This window comes from Anabrus simplex, chromosome 14 (genome assembly GCF_040414725.1).
Source record: "Anabrus simplex isolate iqAnaSimp1 chromosome 14, ASM4041472v1, whole genome shotgun sequence".
Classification (NCBI taxonomy): Eukaryota; Metazoa; Arthropoda; class Insecta; order Orthoptera; family Tettigoniidae; genus Anabrus; species Anabrus simplex.
Genome location: NC_090278.1, coordinates 99,130,907 through 99,152,188, shown reverse-complemented (window position 1 = coordinate 99,152,188; position 21,282 = coordinate 99,130,907). Strand labels below are relative to the sequence as shown.

The window sequence follows — 21,282 nt, the reverse complement described above, 5'->3', positions numbered from 1 at the left end:
ATTTGCCTGGAGGATAAGTGGGAAACCACAGAAAACCACTTCCAGGATGGCTGAGGTGGGAATTGAACCCACCTCTACTCAGTTGACCTCCTGAGGCTGAGTGGACCCCGTTTCCAGCCCTCGTACCACTGTTCAAATTTCGTGGCAGAGCCGGGAATCGAACCCGGGCCTCTGGGGGTGGCAGCTAATCACACTAACCACTACACCACAAAGACGGTGGACTTCGAAAATCATATGGCTCAGATTTTCTCAGTTCGTTGAATACATTTTCATGAGTGTACTTTTTTTCTCTGTCTAGAAACCACTGTTTGGCCCATTTCCTTTCCCGTTTCTGCTTCTTTTTGGCACTTACGCCCACGGCGATCAAAGCTCACCAAAGATCAGTGTCACTAAACATGTTCACCAAACAAAATATCGACGACGACGACTTAGAAGTTTTCATTCCCCACCCGAAGGGCGGGGCTGGTCTCTTAGAGGGTGACGCCTTCTCTCAAGCCGCGAGAAGTGTGAGAAGGTAGGAGACGTGTTGAAGGAAAAGATGGGAAAAGGATGATATTCTTTAGTGGAAGAGAATTGATGAGGCCGCTTGGCAACGGAGGTGGAAATTACGGGGGATGTGTGGAGGTTTATACAAGGGTGCTATTGTTGAGATGAAGAGTGAGGATGTGGATGGTCGCGGTGATGTTGCATAGAGAGGTGGTGAGGAGTCTCAGGATATCAAGAGTCGGAGTCGTTTGAAAAAAACTGGATGGGGGAAGTGGTGGACGGACGGGTTGACGAGTTTGGTATGGAGGGGCTGGCCGGGTGCGACGACGTGTATTGCTGGTGGGATGGCTAGGGAAAGGGTGGGGAGGAGATCGAGAGGGTTCAACTTGATGTAGCTGGCGGTAGATATACGCTCCCGTGCTGATGAGGCGCTGGACGTCATCTTCTGTAGGAAGATGTAGGCTGACCAGGTATGTTGGACCGTAGACGTTCTGGATCCTGAAGGCTCTGCGGGCAGGGACGCCTTCTGCGTGGAGTTCGCTGAGTATTTCACGGTCGGAGATGGCGGGATTGACGCCGCGGATGACACAACTATACATGGCTTGAGATGGTGGTGGTCGTTGTGGTGTCGACGGTGATGGTGCGGCGGCTGCTGAGGTAGTGGCAGGCGTGGCAGACATTTCTTCTTCAGGTCGTTGGTGTGCAAAGTAGCGGGGGGTATGTACAGTAGACTGGGTCTGTCAGGATTTTCCGAGATCAGGAGGGACGATGACATAATTGGAGAAGGGTGAGACATAGATATAGTGGTGAGAGGAACGAAGGGTGATAGTAGATGTGGTGTGGTGGTGGTCATTGTAACGGCGGAACTGGATATAGACATGATGGGGAGCTGATTTTTCAATCGTGGACGCAGCTATATGCTTTATTGAGCCTGGCGGGGCGCTATATTAAAGATGTAGAGCCACCCGGCCGGCAACAAAAACGAAGAGAAGTGCACTCGGTGATTTGTCTCAGGTCAGAGCTGTCCGTATTCGGAGAGATCGACAAAAGATCAAAATACCGGCATGGACTGACGATATATTGCAACGCATATTGTACGTCTATGACCGCTTTGCACAATATATTGCACAACCATCAATATCATCTCCACACGATTCTATTTATTGCACAAACCCGATTGTTGTGCAATAATATTGTACGTCTATGGCCAGCTAACATTATACTGTACAAGCCATTTTGGGCAATAATATTGCACATCTATGGGCCCCTTTATGTGTATCCTGAATGAATTACGTGTTGTTTGTAGGGTGATTCCTAGATATTTATAGCAGTTTACTGTCTGCAGTTCTTCAGCCCGCCTGGTGGCCATGATCGTTAAGGCGCTGAATTCTAAACGGTCTGACACCGAGGTTAGCCGGTTTGCACCATCAGAATGTTGGCCGCCAGGGTAGGGGAGGTGGCGGTATACAATTTCTAATCACTAGATTGCGTGCCAAAAGTTTGGATTAAATTCCAAACCTCTCCGCAGTGCTCATAAGGAGTGAGGGCATATGACGCAGTTGATGGTGATTCGTCCGTCGGATGGAGACGTTAAGCCTTGAGCAGGCCCCTTGGTGCTATTCGACAGGAGTAGGCTATGTGCCGGCACCGGGTTTCACCCTCTCCCTACTGTCATATATCACGTCATTCATTTCATCTCATTAACTCCGGTCATAAAAACCCGCTTGGCACAATATATTGCACAACCATCAATATTATCTCCACACGATTCTATTTATTGCACAAACCCGATTGTTGATTTGAGATTCATCTCACCTCATACCCGACCCCGTAGGGAAACGGGACAAGGGTTGGACAAACACAAACTGTCTGCAGTTCTTTCCTTCCTAACGTCATTTTATCCTACGTTGCTAATCTTCCACCTTTTCGGAACACCATGTATTTTGTTTTATTGCTATTATACTGAAGTCATTTTCTTCTGCCCAGTTATGTAAGTCGTTTAGCGCTTCTTGCAATTCAAGTCTGTTTTGAGGAACATATGACCATGTCATCTTCTTACATGTATGTATGTATGTATGTATGTATGTATGTATGTATGTATGTATGTTCAGTCCGTCAGCGATTCCGCTGGTGGGATCCTCAACAGCTCTGCCATCAGCTGTCATAGATGGCCTAGGCATCATTGAAGAGGCGTACTAGGAAAATGAGGAGTGAGGTAGTTTCCCGTTGCTGTCCTCACCGAGCCAGAGTTGCTATTACATATCAGTCTGCCAAGCCCACTGAAATTCATGCACCAACTGACCCTATGAGCAACATTTTCACACCATTCATAGCAGGGACTGGTTTGGCATTACTAGCATCGCTCATACCTCAGTCACTTTCATATTGTCAAAGCCAAGGACAAGACAGAGACAGATCAATGAAAGTAACAAAATTGCTCTAGCCTATACCAGTAGACATAGTGCACTGTAAACACTAGATCCTGCCAGCAAAGGCATGCATACATGTATAGAGATAACGAATTCGGTTTTTCTAAGATCTTCACGATATCTGTGGTGGCGATGTTGAATAGCGTAGGGCTGGTGGGATCCCCCCTGTAGTACTCCATTTGTCTGCAGGATCTCTCTTGAAGTTGTTATTCCGTCCTTTATTTGTATTCTGTTATAGGTCAGTAGGCCTATATTTCTTATGGATGTTATAACTTCATTTCACCGGGCGAGTTGGCCGTGCGCGTAGAGGCGCGCGGCTGTGAGCTTGCATCCGGGAGATAGTAGGTTCGAATCCCACTATCGGCAGCCCTGAAAATGGTTTTCCGTGGTTTCCCATTTTCACACCAGGCAAATGCTGGGGCTGTACCTTAATTAAGGCCACGGCCGCTTCCTTTCAACTCCTAGGCCTTTCCTATCCCATCGTCGCCATAAGACCTATCTGTGTCGGTGCGACGTAAAGTCCCTAGCAAAAAAAAAAAAAAAAAAAACTTCATTTCCTTCGTTTGTCATGGATTCCATTTTTGCTACGAGTTTGGTCCTGTTCAACAAATCAAAGGCTTTGGTGTAGTCGATGAAGACGGTTCTGAATTTGCCTTTTGGATGCCTTAGCGCTTGGTCGATGTCATTAAGAAGATTATGCATGGCTTGTAAGGTGGACCTTCCTTCTCTCAAGCCAAATTGTTGGTCTGGAATCAGTGGATCTATTGTCTCCGTTAGGCGTTTGTTGAGTAACTTTATGTAGACTTTAAATATGTTATTTTCAAGTGCTATACCACGGTAGGAATTCGGATTATTTCTATCCCTTGATCCCTTGTAGAGGACTTTAATCGTCGACTTTCTACAGCTATCTCGGATTTCTTCTGAGCTGAGGCATTTATTAAATAATTCTGTCCATATTTTCATTAATACTCCTGTTGATTCCTTTAAACATCTCATAAATCCCGTCTGGTCCTGCTGCCTTTTTGTTTTTGTGTTTCTGATTACTGTTTCAACCTCTTCTGTTGTAATTTGGGAGGTGTTTTCTCCCTGTTCGGTGTCCTGTTTTCATGTGATTTGTTTGTCTGTCTTTTATTTAAAATTTGAGAGAAGTGGCATTCCCAACTTTCCATTTGGATTTCATCTGGTGTTCTGGTGGCCTTTCTTCTGAGTGCTAAGTAGGGATCCTTGCGTGCTTCATCTACTTCTGTTAGTGGTTCTTTTTCTCGTGTTATTAATATTGTGTGTATTAGGCATAACTCCTCGAAAACATAATATTTCGAATGAGCCTGCATGTATCAGCACATGCCATGGCTTCGGTTTACAGTAAGCTGAAGTGACTTCTATTGAAAAAGCCCTTCTTTAATTTCCCCGAGAAAATTCAGGTTTGTTAAATTTAGCCTCGGGTGATTGTAAATTACAGTATATCAATAATATACCACGAGTTCTGATAATAATTTATATTGTAAACCTGGAACTTAGCTTACCACCACAAAAGACTTGTCTGCGTTGTACCAAATTCCAATTGGTTATCCCAATTTTCACGTTTTCATGGACCCCTACATCATCGCATACGTGAATATATCTAAAAGAACTGACGCATAAGGATCCAGAAATGTAAACAACAACGTTTCCATGGGGCACTGAAATTAATCTAAATACCGTAGGTAGGCCTACTCACCAACACATTTGTATCCATATTTTCATTACAAGTGATAAGCTTTAACAGCTTCATTTCAAGTAATACTAATCCCGTATTGACTATAATCAATTAGTGAATATTCAAGATAAACTTAAATATTATAACTAAGTGGTTCGCCTATTCAATATAATATATCATTTATTATATTTAGTACATGTTTCGTCCCCTAAGGGACATCATCAGCTATTAATAAATTAACATTAATGTATCAGAAATACAAAATAGATATTATTAAAATTGGAAAGACACTTTAAAATATTGATGTATGTTTACGACATTTAAAATAAGATCTTCGAAATTTTGTTAAAATTGTGAGTCATATGATAGATAAAACAGTTAAATTGTCCATATTACTCTTGATGATACTCTTGGAAAATACGAGTTTTGCTTTATAAAATCTTAAATGATCAAGTGTTGTAAATAGCACACTTGATTTGTATCTCTTGATGAAAGATTTGTTAAAACTTTGATATGCATTCCTTAGATAGTATAATATATTGAATGCTTCAGAATCTACCGGTACAATTTTAACAAAATTTCGAAGATCTTATTTTAAATGTCGTAAACATACATCAATATTTTAATGTGTCTTTCCAATTTTAATAATATCTATTTTGTATTTCTGATATATTAATGTTAATTTATTATTAGCTGATGATGTCCCTTAGAGGGACGAAACATGTACTCAAGGGCGCCCATACCCGGGGGCAAGGTGGGGCCGCGGTCTCACTCTAGCTCTCAGGGAAAGGCAAATATCCAGTATAGTCACGTGTTTTCCTTTCAAAAAATGATTTAAAAGTCAGTATTACGTAAAAGCGGTAGTACCGTCCACCACCAACATGCAAGGGATATCGTAGGTTATTCTACCGCAGAATACAAATCTGCCATTTATCTTCCAAAATATTAAAATTACTACGTACCTCCAGGTCTGGGCGCCCCTCTAGAAACTGTCGTATGAGCACCCATGCATGTACTAAATATAATAAATTATGTTGTATTGAATAGGCGAACCACTTAGTTATAATATTTAAGTTTATCTTGAATATTCACTAATTGATTCCATATTTTTAGGCAATTAGATACAAATTTAGTGAATTTTTTGTGCGAATAGAGGATACCCAGTTGTACTTTCTCTTAAAACAATGATCACCACTACCACTTTTCTGTGCGAACTGAGTCCATGTTTCCAAGCAATCTTGAAACATAGACAGAAATAGTGTTGATTTCAAATTCTCCACGGAAACGTAAATTAAATCAGATTATTATATGCAACGCATCTTCGCGTTATCATCCAACCGCTATCTACATAATTAATATATCACGTACGCAATGCCCCAACTGATGGTACGGTAGTTAAGATATCCCTGTCGTAGAAGAAAATTCAAACTGTAAAATGTTGTTAAGTGCAACCACATGAACCGTAGAAATTCAATGCAAAATGCGGTCAACGGCGTCATCAAAGGAAAGGGAAGGTGATAAAGGAATAAGATTATTTGTACGTTCTCGTGGACTGTTATCTCTCGAATTATTCCAGTGGATGGTTCATCTTTGTGTTGTGAAAAGTCCCTGAAAGGGCTCGGCAAGTCTGTCGAACGCAGAACGGTCCACGATGACGATAATAATAATAATAATAATAATAATAATAATAATAATAATAATAATAATAGTGTGTGGCCTGGTGCAGGTCTTTCGAGTTGACACCTTAAAGGCGACCTGCGCCTCTGTGAGAATGCGGCCCTACCCGCAATGAATTCTAATGCTGAAGACGGCAGACACATCCAGTCCCCGAGCCATCGGAATAAACCAATGAGGGTTAAAATCCCTGACCCTGCCGGGAACGATGGCGATAAAGGTACTTCACTCCGAAGGGCGCGGGAATTGTTGATCCCCGGGACATTAACCGTATACACATTTATTTTTTCCGAGGATCCCCTTATATTTTTTCCTCTTCAACTAATAGTGGATGTGACCGAGCTCGATAGCTGCAGCCGCTTAAGTGCGGCCAGTAGCCAGTATTCGGGAGATAGTAGGTTCGAACCCCACTGTCGGCAGCCCTGAAAATGGTTTTCCGTGGTTTCCCATTTTCACACCAGGCAAATGCTGGGGCTGTACCTTAATTTTTTTTGCTAGGGGCTTTACGTCGCACCGACACAGATAGGTCTTATGGTGACGATGGGATAGGAAAGGCTTAGGAGTTGGAAGGAAGCGGCCGTGGCCTTAATTAAGGTACAGCCCCAGCATTTTGCCTCACGGTCGGCGTACTGGCCTTCGGTTCAGAGGGTCCCGGGTTCGATTCCCGGCCGGGTCGGGGATTTTAACCTTAATTGGTTAATTCCAATGGCACGGGGGCTGGGTGTATGTGCTGTATTCATCATCATTTCATCCTCATCACGACGCGCAGGTCACCTACGGGTGTCGAATAGAAAGACCTGCACCTGGCGAGCCGAACTTGTCTTCGGACACTCCCGGCACTAAAAGCCATACGCCATTTCATTTTCTTCTAGAAGAACTGAACCATTCAAAATACTTGCTGATAGTCTTCCATCTCGTCTGCCTTTTGGCGTTCGTGCGACTCTTCGTTACCATTTCCTGTACTCTATCTCAAATAACACTAGAAAACCGACAGCGCGGCAGTGCTTTAATGAGACACGACTGACTATATCCAGACAGAGACAGATGCTACCACAGGCAGGTGAAGGAGTCGAGAAGAACGAGATACTTCCGAAATGAAGAGGAGGAACATATGCCTGAGAAAAGCGTATACGGTACGCATCTCTTACAGTATTGGTACTATCTCGATCGCGCGATCTCTCGTAGGTGAAGGCAAGACCGACTCCAATCTTCAGACCTAATATTAAAAAAGCATGGCGGCCGAAGTAGCCCGATTGCTGGTATTGGCTAACACGAAAATATCACGTACATATTATATCAACGGCGGTAATTTAACATGATAAATGTAACATCATAGGGAAAATCACTTTTACACGTATGAAAACGCTTCGCCAACAAGTATGCACCACATATAATAAACTAGAATCACATATATTCTACTAGAAAAGAAATTTCAATTCGTAAAATAACGTTTTCTCTTACATTTCACTTCGCTGGATAGATGAAAATACATTATAAAACTGTTAAAATGATATTTCTAACATCACTTTGAATGTTTCAAAATAAATTAAGGTGAGATTTATTCGTTCTCATGAGAAGTGAAGCATAATTTGTTGACTTGGTTTTGAAGTGGTGGGCAATTTCTTAAATTCAGCACCCAATGAATGAGAAGAGCACACGAAATAATAATGTTATTGGCTTTACGTCCCACTAAGTACAATTTTTTACCGTTTTCGGAGACGTAGAAGTGCCAAAATTTAGTCCTGCAGTAGTTCTTTTACGTGCCAGTAAATCAACCAACACAAGGCTGACTTATTTGAGCACCTTAAATACCACCGAACTGAGCCATGGTCGAATCTCCCAACTTGGGGTCAGAAGCCCAGCGCTTTAACCGTCTGAGACACTCAGCCCAAGTACACCCGAAATGATTATGTTAACCCAATGAACGGCCCTGGTAATGTTAACATAATGTTGACATATGACATAGCAGTACTTCACACAATGATAGTAACCTTAGTAATGAAACGTTCAGACACTAAAGATATAATAGGTTTTTACCCAGTAAAGAACATGAGTGCAAAAACTCTATTGACTAAACACTGACATTTAACCACATGTACAAGCTTCAGTTCGGCGCAGTCTGCTTGATAACAGATAATCTCAACATGAATCGCAAAGTGTTGGTAGTGTAAAACTCTACGTTACAAACCCAGCTAATTCCTCAAGTCACAATTTATTCTATGTAACAGTATACACATTGCTCCATCTGTCACACTTATAAGTTTGTTATACTCCAAGATCCAGCCAAATATTTCCGCAGGCAAAGCACAGATTATTGTAAAATATACTTGCATCTAAATAACTTGACATTTTGAAGCACATAGACACTGATGGAATAACACAATATCAGTTATATTCTATCTAAATTTATATTTTTCGAGGAACACGAATAGTTTGGAAGTAGAGAAATGGCTTCCCTAACCTCAGACTTATTCTTATTCTCAAAATGTTGTATGCACGCTACAGTTTTGTCATGGACTTCAAAATAATCACGATGTATATTCCTAATCCACTACTCTCTTAATGTTCTAGTCCGTAGGGAACTTAAAAATAGTTGTATGAGAGGCATTGCCATAGTTAGACTAAAACCTGGACCCTAGTGCACTCATGTTCTTTAACTGGTAAAAACAAGCAAGCACATTCTCGCATTACTGCGTATAACTGCAGATCCTATGTGTCCACTGACTCATATAAATACACTCGCACACTTATATTCTACAAAGAAACTAACGACTACATACGATAACAACAAACCAAAACAAACCCACATTTCCAACAATTCCGGCTACTCGATTCGCCATCTTTGAACGATCGAGAGTAGCATTAAGGTCTGAGGATTGGAGTCGGTCTTAGTGAAGGCCACTAAACAGTCATCAAAATACGTTAAACACATGCCTGTATCATGGAGTAAGTGATTAAGAAAGTAAATCTCTTAGATGTTTAAACAAGAAAGTGTTTTCTTGGTAACCGAAGATCCAAAGATCTTAAAGTTATGTAGGAGTTTCTTTGGCGTTAACGTATTGTTTACCCTTTGTAGCTATGGTTTCCAGTGAATATTCCATGTCATAACTAAGAACAACAGGAAAAATTTTCCAGTATGACTAATGTCTCCTTAAAAGTGAGTATCAAACTTTCTTCAAGAAATTTTGTAAATAATGACCTATCATGTACAGACACTTCGTTGTAGAGCATTTCGTTCAGTTAACCCAACTTTTAGAAATGCAATAATTGTAATTTCTATGAAGTGAAACTCGATTTTGTTGTTCAAACGTAAATGGTGGTGATATAGTCGGTAGCTGCTGCTGTGAGTGGTGGAAACGAAGTTCTCGACGTATTATTTACTGAACCTCTCATTTCAACAATTTTCAAGAACTCCATGAATGTTCTTCGGTATTTTGTCATGTGATTTTTCTTGAACGTTATATGTCATTATTGTGCACGTAATGGGCATCACGGTTCAAGCATTCCATTATTATACTTTCTTTACGAAGAATTTCACTTTTCATCTGCAAATATCCCGAGGGTAAAGCTTCCGTACCCGGTGTGCGAAAGTGAGGTTAGACATCCAACATGGCGTGACACGGGCGATGTCACGTAACACTCGGGAGGCTTGCCAACTTACGCATTCTTAGTGACAAGACCAGAGCTTGGCCTGGATTCGCAAAGATAGGCTAGAGCTGCTAAATTACTTTTTTTTCCTTGCCGTGCGGGCAGTATGCGCCGCGGCCATAGTTAAGAGCCTCATGACAGAGCTTGGCCTGGATTTGCGAAGATAGGTTACAGCGAGTTAGGAATTCATGGTTCTCTTACTCTTAGCGAATATGGCAGACCTGTACTTGCACACGATGCGAGCTCTGTCGGAGCGTTGCCTACGAGATACACAAGGCCGGGAAATAGAAATACAGCACACTAGACTTATTATCTTTGGACTCGTCCTCGAGATACTCCGGCCTGTGCCGCTGATCTGTCTCGCCCGCTCATTGCAACACGTTCGAATACGAAAAACTGTAAATATTCATTAAAACTAGTAATTTCAGAAGGCAGCAAACAGATATGAGATCAAAGATAGACCAAGAGCAATTGTTTGACTTATTTCCTACAACGTATTTCTTACAATATGCTTAAACGAAATAAGTAATTCACGAAAGAAGCAGAGAAATCTGATAGCGAGTTTGTCACTTCTTACCGATTACTTTAATTGTGCCTCAGAATATTCGATAAGCGGATCGAGATTGCGGTCATAAATAACTTTGGGTTTAATCGTCCTTTCACCAATTATCAGCGATCCAATCTTTTCCTCCGCACATCTGATATTTTGACATTCGTATTGAAGCCGCTGTTTCGTGAGCTATGTTATGCCCGTTACGCAAATATTTAGCGTCGTTTCACCGTATTTCTCTTTTTTCTTCCCGTAAAATTAAATTTGTGTTCGCCTCTGTGGTGTAGCGGATAGTGTGATTAGCTGTCACCCCTGGAGGTCCGGGTTCGATTCCCGGCCCTGCCACGAAATTTGAAAAGTGGTACGAGGGCTGGAACGGGGTCCACTCAGCCTCGGGAGGTCAACTGACTAGAGGTGGGTTCGATACCCACCTCAGCCATCCTCGAAGTGGTTTTCCGTGGTTTCCCACTTCTCCTCCGGGCAAATGCCAGGATAGTACCTAACTTAAGGCTACGGCCGCTTCCTTCCATCTTCCCTGCCTGTCCTTTCCACTCTTCCCATCCCTCCACAAGGCCCCTGTTCAGCATAGCAGGTGACGCTGCCTGGGCGAGGTACTGGTCATCTTCCCCAGCTGTACCCCCCGACTCAAAGTCTAGTGCTTCAGGACACTACCCTTGAGGCGGTAGAGGTGTGATCCTCGCTGAGTCCGAGGGAAAAACCGACTCTGGAGGGTATAGGGATGAAGAAAGGAGAAGAAAATTAAATTCGTTCTAACAGGAATAAAGCTCCTAAATGACTAATGTTAGCATGCTTTTCAATTTGGTTTGCTTTTTGGTCAAGTTCAGATACCGTAATTTTTTTTCTGATTTCATTACCCGTATCCTACTTCTCAATTTACAGATTATTTTCTTTAATCTGGTATTTAAATTTTCTCATTCGTATATTTTTAGATTTAACAGAGATACTCGTAGACTTTCCTTGATATAGAAACGAGACTTTTACTCCTTTTTCGTTTGTGGCTGACGTTATCTGAATCGGAACTTTTACTAAATTTTGATGGCAATACATCATTTTTGGGAGCTGGACGCTTCCTGCCTTTGCCATTTTCCTGTTTGTGAACAGGATATACAATGAAAACAGAAGGAAGTTTAATTGATATGCTTACACTGAAATCTGTTTTATGAGAAGAATTGCTAAATACCTAAAGATATCCCTACTATAACACCTTGCGTAGAAATAGTTTGCTTCGATTTCTCCCTTAAACCGCACTCGGAAGGGAAACTATGGAACGTCAATATTCGTGCTTTTTTAGTGTCATCCGAATTACACACAGGTACACAACAGTGCACCTTCTTCTCAACCTCGCAGACACTCACCGACGGATACAATATTCACAATAAATTGCACAAAATCAACACAGCATCACAATTACGCAGCATATCACAATGTTAAAGTCTGCCAAGAACAGAACGGAAGCCTGACATCTAGCGGCCAAACCGTGAACACGGCCGGACCGCTTTTTCAGCGAAAAATTAGTAGCTATGTCCCGGCCTTGTATATCTCGTAGGCAACGGTCCGAGACATTAGAAAGCTTGTCCGGCGAATAGGAACTCTTCGCGAACATTAGCCGGCCAATAGGAATACAGCACATGATCGCTATCATCTCATTTACACAGTCTCAGTTTTAATTCTTCTGTATAAGTAAGAATACTTTTTGGGGCGGGATGGTAGGTTTCTGGCAAGCATGAAGGAAGGATCTCTCCTTTCTGCTACTTAAGGTATCGTTGCACACCATTCTTATATGATTTTTATCATCCCTAAGTCTGCACAGCGGGTACGGAAGCGGCACCTATCCCGAGTATTAGTCGCTACACTACATAGTCTAACGTTTATTACCGGACGTTACGCACCGTAGATACGAAAAAAGAAATGGATTTAAAATATTGAACATAGGCACTATCATATGCACAATACATCTAAAATAAGTACTACACTTCAATGTGAATATCAGTTAAAATCTTTTCAAAATTAAACACTTTTTAGATTTTTTTTCTGGTTATATGTTCATGTTTCTATAATGGAATATGCCATGCAGAGGTTTAAATAGTGTGCATGAGGAGTTGCTTTTGGCTCTACTGCGTTTCTTGCACACAGAGCAGAATATTTTACGGTTTTTACGTGCTCCGACAATCTCCATGCGCACAGTTCACTGACGTTTCACACACTTTAAGTCAGTCAAAAACACATCATCACGGCTTTAATGATTTTTAGTTTGGTTTTTATGCTTTCGGTTCTTTAGGCATAATGAAATAACTACCCTGTGCACCAGTAGCGTAGCCAAGATTTCAGTGGAGGGGGGCATTAAGGTAGTTCTTCATCCAGAATTTTATTTTGATAGGTGTCCCGACTTCCAGAGTTTAGGTGATACCTATAAAGGAAATGAGTGTCCTTGGATCCAAGTAAGAATGGTGGATTCGTGCGGATTCCAGAAGCTGATAATAATATATATTATATATGAAAGGCGTAATAAAAGTACATCTCCTGGGGTGTCTGGACTCCTTGGACGACAGCCCCCCACCCCCGCCTTTGTTATTCCCACTAAAGAATTTTATTTATTTATAAGTGAAATGAATGCAAGAATAAACAGTTTGAGTAAAGATGCAATATTCTGGTTTAGAATAAATACGGTAATAATACTTTCGTGTGGCTATTTATTGCCGAGTGGGTGGCATCTGTCGTGTCACTGCCTTCGCGATATACTTCACAAAGGTAGTGGCCATGTGTCAGTATTTCGTACTATTAAACATTTCTTAAAACATTCCCTGGGAAACGTGTTTTCGGTTTCAGAATAGTTCGTTTATTGTTATTATCATGGGAACCTCGAAGCACGAGGAGAGAGGATAATACGATTATCTACATCTAGTAGACGAAATCCAAGGGGCCTCTACGGCAAAAATTTTAATGGCTACGCCACACTTTATTAACAATTGCTAACATCGCCCTAGAAGACATCTAACATTTCCGCTTGATGAAACTTAGGATCCCTACTTCGATTATTCTTAAAATACCTAATCCAAATTGCTACCGATCTATTTCTAGCAATACATTACATCGCAAATTACACTGACTGACAGAGCAAATGCAACACCAAGAAGGAGTGGTTCGAAAGGGATGAAAGTTGGGGAAAAAACAGAGACGGCACGGACGAATAATTGATGTTTATTTCAAACCGATATGCAGGTTACACAATGCGCACGGCATCGACTCAGTAGGATGTAGGACCACCGCGAGCGGCGATGCACGCAGAAACACGTCGAGGTACAGAGTCAATAAGAGTGCGGATGGTGTCCTGAGGGATGGTTCTCCATTCTCTGTCAACCATTTGCCACAGTTGGTCGTCCGTACGAGGCTGGGGCAGAGTTTGCAAACGGCGTCCAATGAGATCCCACACGTGTTCGATTGGTGAGAGATCCGGAGAGTACGCTGGCCACGGAAGCATCTGTATACCTCTTAGAGCCTGTTGGGAGATGCGAGCAGTGTGTGGGCGGGCATTATCCTGCTGAAACAGACCATTGGGCAGCCCCTGAAGGTACGGGAGTGCCACCGGCCGCAGCACATGCTGCACGTAGCGGTGGGCATTTAACGTGCCTTGAATACGCACTAGAGGTGACGTGGAATCATACGCAATAGCGCCCCAAACCATGATGCCGCGTTGTCTAGCGGTAGGGCGCTCCACAGTTACTGCCGGATTTGACCTTTCTCCACGCCGACGCCACACTCGTCTGCGGTGACTATCACTGACAGAACAGAAGCGTGACTCATCGGAGAACACGACGTTCCGCCATTCCCTCATCCAAGTCGCTCTAGCCCGGCACCATGCCAGGCGTGCACGTCTATGCTGTGGAGTCAATGGTAGTCTTCTGAGCGGACGCCGGGAGTGCAGGCCTCCTTCAACCAATCGACGGGAAATTGTTCTGGCCGATATTGGAACAGCCAGGGTGTCTTGCACATGCTGAAGAATGGCGGTTGACGTGGCGTGCGGGGCTGCCACCGCTTGGTGGCGGATGCGCCGATCCTCGCGTGCTGACGTCACTCGGGCTGCGCCTGGACCCCTCGCACGTGCCACATGTCCCTGCGCCAACCATCTTCGCCACAGGCGCTGCACCGTGGACACATCCCTATGGGTATCGGCTGCGATTTGACGAAGCGACCAACCTGCCCTTCTCAGCCCGATCACCATACCCCTCGTAAAGTCGTCTGTCTGCTGGAAATGCCTCCGTTCACGGTGGCCTGGCATTCTTAGCTATACACGTGTCCTGTGGCACACGACAACACGTTCTACAATGACTGTCGGCTGAGAAATCACGGTACGAAGTGGGCAATTCGCCAACGCCGTGTCCCATTTATCGTTCGCTACGTGCGCAGCACAGCGGCGCATTTCACATCATGAGCATACCTCAGTGACGTCAGTCTACCCTGCAATTGGCATACAGTTCTGACCACTCCTTCTTGGTATTGCATTTGCTCTGTCAGTCAGTGTATATCCTCTTTGATGTAGACTTAGCTTTTTGTCGTGAATTCACACACCGTTAACTTCTTGAAGTAATTTGGAAATATTTCAAAATATGCAATATGGAAGCTAAATAAATTAAAAAAATAAACACTGACTTACAAATTCTAACTTCTTCTGAGGTTGAAAAAGTGCAAAATACCCCTACCTGACACCGTCACTTGCACCCTGCCATCACGACGTAGGACATTCGGTCCCGTCATCTCATTTAGGCACGCCGGGCCGCCGCGACCCACGTTGGATGCATTCGTATGTGAACAAGTATCAAGTAAGGATATTTTAGAATAAGGGTACCTCTCGCCCTCTCGTTCGTTCATAAGCAGTGTCTGATTCCTATGGCCACTCAGAATCAGGCTTTCTTATGACATCCCTCGAGAGCGTATTCTCAATAAATTATGCGAACCTCATGGGATTTGAACCCACGAAGTTCGCTTTGGTAGATCAACGCGCTAGCCACTGCGCCAATTTGATCAACTAGCAACACGGAGCTGGATCGCCGTATAGTACAGAACTCACTGGTCGTCTCGTATCCTGAATATAAACAGATTATAAAAGTAATTGAAATTTCTCTTGCATCATCCTTGATTTAAATCATCGCTTCATCATCATTTTCTCACAGATGGCGCGACCAGTTGCAATGGCGGGATAGCTAACGTTACTGCTCACAGAGAGCTCTGTCACTACCATCTCGTTACAGTGACTCTATATGTACAGTGTGGCCAAGGCCAGGCCAGCCCAGCCCAGCCGCCATGTTTTTGCCAAGTACTCAATCCGCTGATAGATGAAGGAGTGTGATATTATTATTATTATTATTATTATTATTATTATTATTATTATTATTATTATTATTATTATTATTATTATTATTATTATTATTATTATTATTTCAATAAAGAATAGACTAGGTCAACGTTTTAAGATGTTATTTATTTTGCTTATGCTGTATGTATATAGGCCTATCAGTATTTGTTAATATATTCAGAGCCTGACTACCTGCCGTAAAACTTCAAAATTTAGAGTTATACGTGGTATAGGCTTACAAGTCAGTATTATTGAAGAGGTTAGAAATTCTGCGACGGTAGCTAGGCCTAGTAAAATAGTATAGTCATTGTCTTGAATAATGTATGTGATGACTGTAAAGTTAGCCTACATTTAATTTTTTTTCTATTTGCTTTACGTCGCACTGACACTGATAGGTCTTATGGCGACGATGGGACAGAAAAGGCCTACGAATGGTAAGGAAGCGTCCGTGGCCTTAATTAAGGTACACCCCCAGCATTTGCCTGTTGCCTGGTGTGAAAATGGGAAACCACGGAAAACCATCTTCAGGGCTGCCGACAGTGGGGTTCGAACCCACTATCTCCCGGATGCAAGCACACATCTGCGCGACCCTATCCGCACGGCCAAGTCGCCCGTTTATTTAAATTTAAGAAAATATATCAGGTTACACAGTTTTACATATCAGAATATACAACGCAGTATCATAAAACTATACATAGAAATTTACTTTTTATATATGACTTATCGGTATGTATATACTCTGAACACACGCAGAAGATAGAAAATAACATGACTAGTTAACCGATGGGTAGACAAAATTGTATTACCTAGCTCCATATTTATGTTAACGTAATATACTGTACCATTTTACTCGTGGTACTAATAGAAATAATAGCGAAAACCTGCTACTCTTTAGTGGCGAAAACAAGCAACTGCCATGGTCCCCGGGTTGTGTATAGTGGTCCTTTAATGATGGCTACGGTACGGTGACCTTTCCTGTGAGTTTTGTTAAGTACAAGTTTCAGATAAAACAGATATTTTCTGGGATATTTGAAAATTTGTAAAAAATAATATAATCGTGAACATCTCTGTTATTTACCTTACACAGTAAAATCGCAAAAAACCCGTAAAATGTCGGAAATTATATTCTAAACAACTTTCCTTATGTACAGGTTTTCGATGCGGCGAATATTAACGGAGAAATCTGACCCATTTTGTTGTTATTGTTAATGCATGAAACAACTCTACTCGGTGTTGGGAGCGTCTTATAACGTGCTGAAAACAATCAATTGCCTAATTTCATTTTAAAAACCTTTCCTGAATTGTTTCTACAACCATAAACATAACAGCCTGGCGTAATTTTCTTCAAAATTCAGACCTCAGAAATACGTAAATTCACACACATTTCTTAACTAATAATACTAAATAATCTTCCGTGTTTAATAAGAACATATTTTCGGTGTATTAAGGTTAAAACAGGTAGCCTGTACTTCGCTGAAATTGCATAATGAGTGATCTTACGCTGAGCTGAATAGATACGTTTAAATCAGCTGACGGGAGATTTGGCTAAAACATGGCGGAGCCAATCAGAATGAAGCACTCGTTGGCCACACTGTACATATAGAGTCACTACATCTCGTACCGTCTCGTACAACCGTTGCCTACGAGATTCACCAAGGCCGGGAAATACAGCACTCTAAACTTGTCTCGAGATACTTCCGACAAGCGCCGCTAGAGTTCTCTTTACTATTCTGTCTTGCGCGCTCATTGCAACACGTTGGTTTGCGAAAAACTATAAAATTTAATTAAAACTAGTAATTTCAGAGGACACCAAACAGATATAAGATAAAAAATAGACTAAGAGCAATTGAATGACTTATTTTCTAGAACGTATGCCTTTGTTTCACACTGTGTTAAGACGAAATAAGTAATTCACGAAAACTTCGTGATCAATTAAGACAAATACATATCAGCAGCATTAATGTTCAAATGATCAGAAGAAACAATTCATTTAATCTGATACAATATTATCTATAATGTATGACGTACCGATACATAAGATTAGCTTACCGGAGGTGCAGGAAGTTATCAAAATTTCAGCACTTTGCGGTTCAGGGATTTCCTTCGGAAATTCTTGAACGCATCATCCTGATCGGAAATTTTCGATGAAGTTCAGATATCTTAAAACGTTTTTCTGATTTCATTGCCCGTATCATACTTCTCAATTTAAATATTGTTTCCCTTAACCTGGTATTTGACTTTCTCGTCAATAAATATTTCGATTTAAAAGAGCTACTCGTAGACTTTCCCTTACATAGAAACGAGACTTGTAACCCTTTTTCGTTTGTGACTGGTGTAGAACCGTTATTTGTTGAAGATATATCATTATCTGAATCAGAAATTCTACTAAATTTTGATGGTATGTCATTTCTGGGAGCTGGATCCTTCCTGCGCTTGTTACTGTTCTGTTTATGAACAGGGTACACACTAAAAACAGAAGGAACTTTGTTGGGAAGAATTCGCTTGATTGATGTGCTTACACTAAAATCTAACTTTTTTTTTTTTTTTTTTTGCTAGTTGCTTTACTTCGCACAGACACAGATATGTCTTATGGCGACGATAGGACTGGAAAGGGCTAGGAGTGGGAAGGAAGCATCCGTGGCCTTAATTAAGGTACAGCCCCAGCATTTTCCTGGTGTGAAAATGGGAAACCACGGAAAACCATATTCAGGGCTGCCGACAGTGGGGTTCGAACCTACTATCTCCCGAATACTGGATAATGGCCGCACTTAAGCGACTGCACCTATCGAGCTCGGTGAATCTGACGTATTAAAATGCGAGCTACACACTCGATAAGAATTGTTAGGTACCTAAAGACATCCTAGTTTATCACCTTGCCTGGAAATGGCTTGCCTCCACTTCTCTCTTAAACCGCGCTCCGAAGGGAAGCTATGAAACGTCACATTTTCTTGCTTTTTAGCAGTATCGGAAGTACACAGAGGTACACAACAGTTCGCCATCTTCTCAACCTCACATACACACACCGACAGAAAAAATACTGACAATAAATTGCACAAAATCAACACAACATCACTATTAGTCCGCACATCACAATGTTAAAAGTCCGCCAAGAACAGAACGGAAACCTGACATCTAGCGGCCAAGCCGCGAACACGATCGGGCCGCTTTTTCAGCGGCAAATTGCTTCCTATTTCCCGGCCTTATGTATCTCGTAGGCAACGGTACAACCAAATACCTCTTTGGTTGATCAATCAAGATAGTCTTGGGCAAGACCAAGACCAACTATAATATATTATTGTTGTAGATGGTCTTGGCAAGACGGACTACAATATAAATTGTAGTCACGAAGCGGTGCGGAAAGGACGGCTGCGATCGACGCGACATCTTGCGGTGAACTTTTCTTGTCTTCTGCTGTGTAATGGGGGAAAGGGACGTCCGTTCTGTCCACACCTCTTCGTATTGTCTTGGGTCAATGGTTTGACTTCTTTGATTTCTTCTTTCATGATTTTGTTCGTGATATCTCTACTTTTATACAGGGTGACATTCCCACAAAGTTTCGTGAAAATCCGTGCTTTAAGTAAAAATATATTTTTATCTCCGGAGTGTCGCCTCAAGGCCACGGCCGCTTCCTTCCCACTCCTAGCCCTTTCCTTTCCCATCGTCGCCATAAGACCTACGGTGCGACGTAAAGCAAATTCTAAATAAAAAATCTTTTCACAACTCCTTCCAAGGAAAAGTTGTATCCACGCTACTGGCCTGGACTTATACCCCACCCACTAAAATTATTTTGTGGGTACGCCACTGCATCCACACGCATCCGCGATATGTCTTACTACTGTTAGAATTTTAAAAAAAGTTTTCATAACTTATCGAGGCTTCTTTATGATAAAACGGTCCATCTTCAAAAAATGTTACTTAGGCCTATATGGCACAAAATGAGGAACGAACGTGCAACTCACAATCCTGTCACAGTCTTCCCTACGCTGCAATTCTCTATGTAGTGTAGTCACAAAAAAAAAACTTAAGTAGGCCTACATCCAACCTGTTTGTAGATTTTTATTTTATGTGATCCTTTCAATTGTGTGATAAAAATTGCGGGAAGTTTCAACTTCGTATAGGCTAATAACCTTCCTTTCTTCTTCTTCTTCTTTCAATTTTACGACTGCGTAGGGTCACTTTAGTCAGGCCATTATCAATGTATCTTCGAAGGGACTGTTCGGGCCTTGCAGCCCTCCCAGTACTTTTTCGTGTGTTCCGATTTTCGTGCCCTTTTTTGTGTTGGAAATATTCATGTTGTGAGTTTCTTCCTTTTAAGTTACCAGCCATTAACTGAATAATTATATTTTGGTTTTGAATTTTGTATTGAAAACGACTAACAGTATTAGGGTTCAGCTCACTTCAATTCCAAACCTCTCCGCACTGCTCATGTGGAGTGAGGGCATATGATGCTGTTGATGGTGATAGGTCCGTCGGATGGCGACGTAAAGTGCTATTCGACAAAAGTAGGCACCGGGTACCCTCTTGCTTCCTACTATCGCATCATTACGTCATTCATTTCATCTTATCAACTCCTCTGATGAGGTTAACGTCAGGAAGGGCATTCGATCGAAGATTTATCTCACTTCACACACGACCCCGCTGACAAATGGAACAAGGGTTGAACATACATACGGGTTTAAAAGTGTACGAGTGCGATTAACAGTGTTTATATTTACACAGTCTCAGTGAATTGCGCATTTAAAAGTAGGCCTATTTTCTATTCTCTATTCATAAGACGATGTTGCGATGACTCTGTGTGTGTGTGTGTGTGTGTGTGTGTGTGTGTGTGTGTGTGTGTGTGTGTGTCATTGTTGATTCAGTTTCACAAAAGTGACGTGAACGGAGATTTGATGTACCGTAGTGCTTATTTGGCGCTCTGTGGATCTCTAACTCCTAATCAACATAACCTCTCAAATAAGTCAACCTCCTAGACAATACGTCATCCACAAACATTATTTCCAAAGAGGACGACAAATGTGAAACATGCTCCAAAATATTCGATGCGCGGGACTTAAGAACGGCGAATCGCGGTAATGAAACGAAGCAAGTGTAAGCTTAAGTGGCTCTGTGAGTCCTACAAACCAAAGCTCTTGAGTCCAAACTTACATCTATAGGATATCCTTACTCTGGTTAAGACTACAAGCAATTTGTGATTTCGACAAATTTCAACGTTAAATATTTAAAGTAGGACAAAATCCATAACCTATAATCAACAGTGCGCATCAGTTTTGTCAATTTTATGGACGAAAAGAATAATATTCACGCCTAAACTCAGATGTTTTGAGAGTGTATTAAGATTTCAATTCCATATGGTACAACATGTGAAAAAATTTACGTGGACTTGTAACAAAATGTTTTAATGTGTAAACAACAAATAATTTTAAGACAT

General features: G+C 41.8%; 1 protein-coding gene across 2 annotated transcripts in view; it reads left to right on the top strand.

The window, feature by feature from the left end:
- Positions 1-9,334: 9,334 nt before the first annotated feature.
- Mic26-27 (MICOS subunit 26/27) overlaps positions 9,335-21,282 on the top strand; it is a 69,333-nt gene continuing 57,385 nt past the window's right edge. For both annotated transcript variants that reach the window (XM_067158437.2, XM_067158435.2), the window contains exon 1: positions 9,335-9,442. In XM_067158437.2, the coding sequence (XP_067014538.2) occupies positions 9,422-9,442 (21 nt within the window). In that variant the 5' untranslated portion in view covers positions 9,335-9,421. The remainder of the gene's footprint in view (positions 9,443-21,282) is intronic.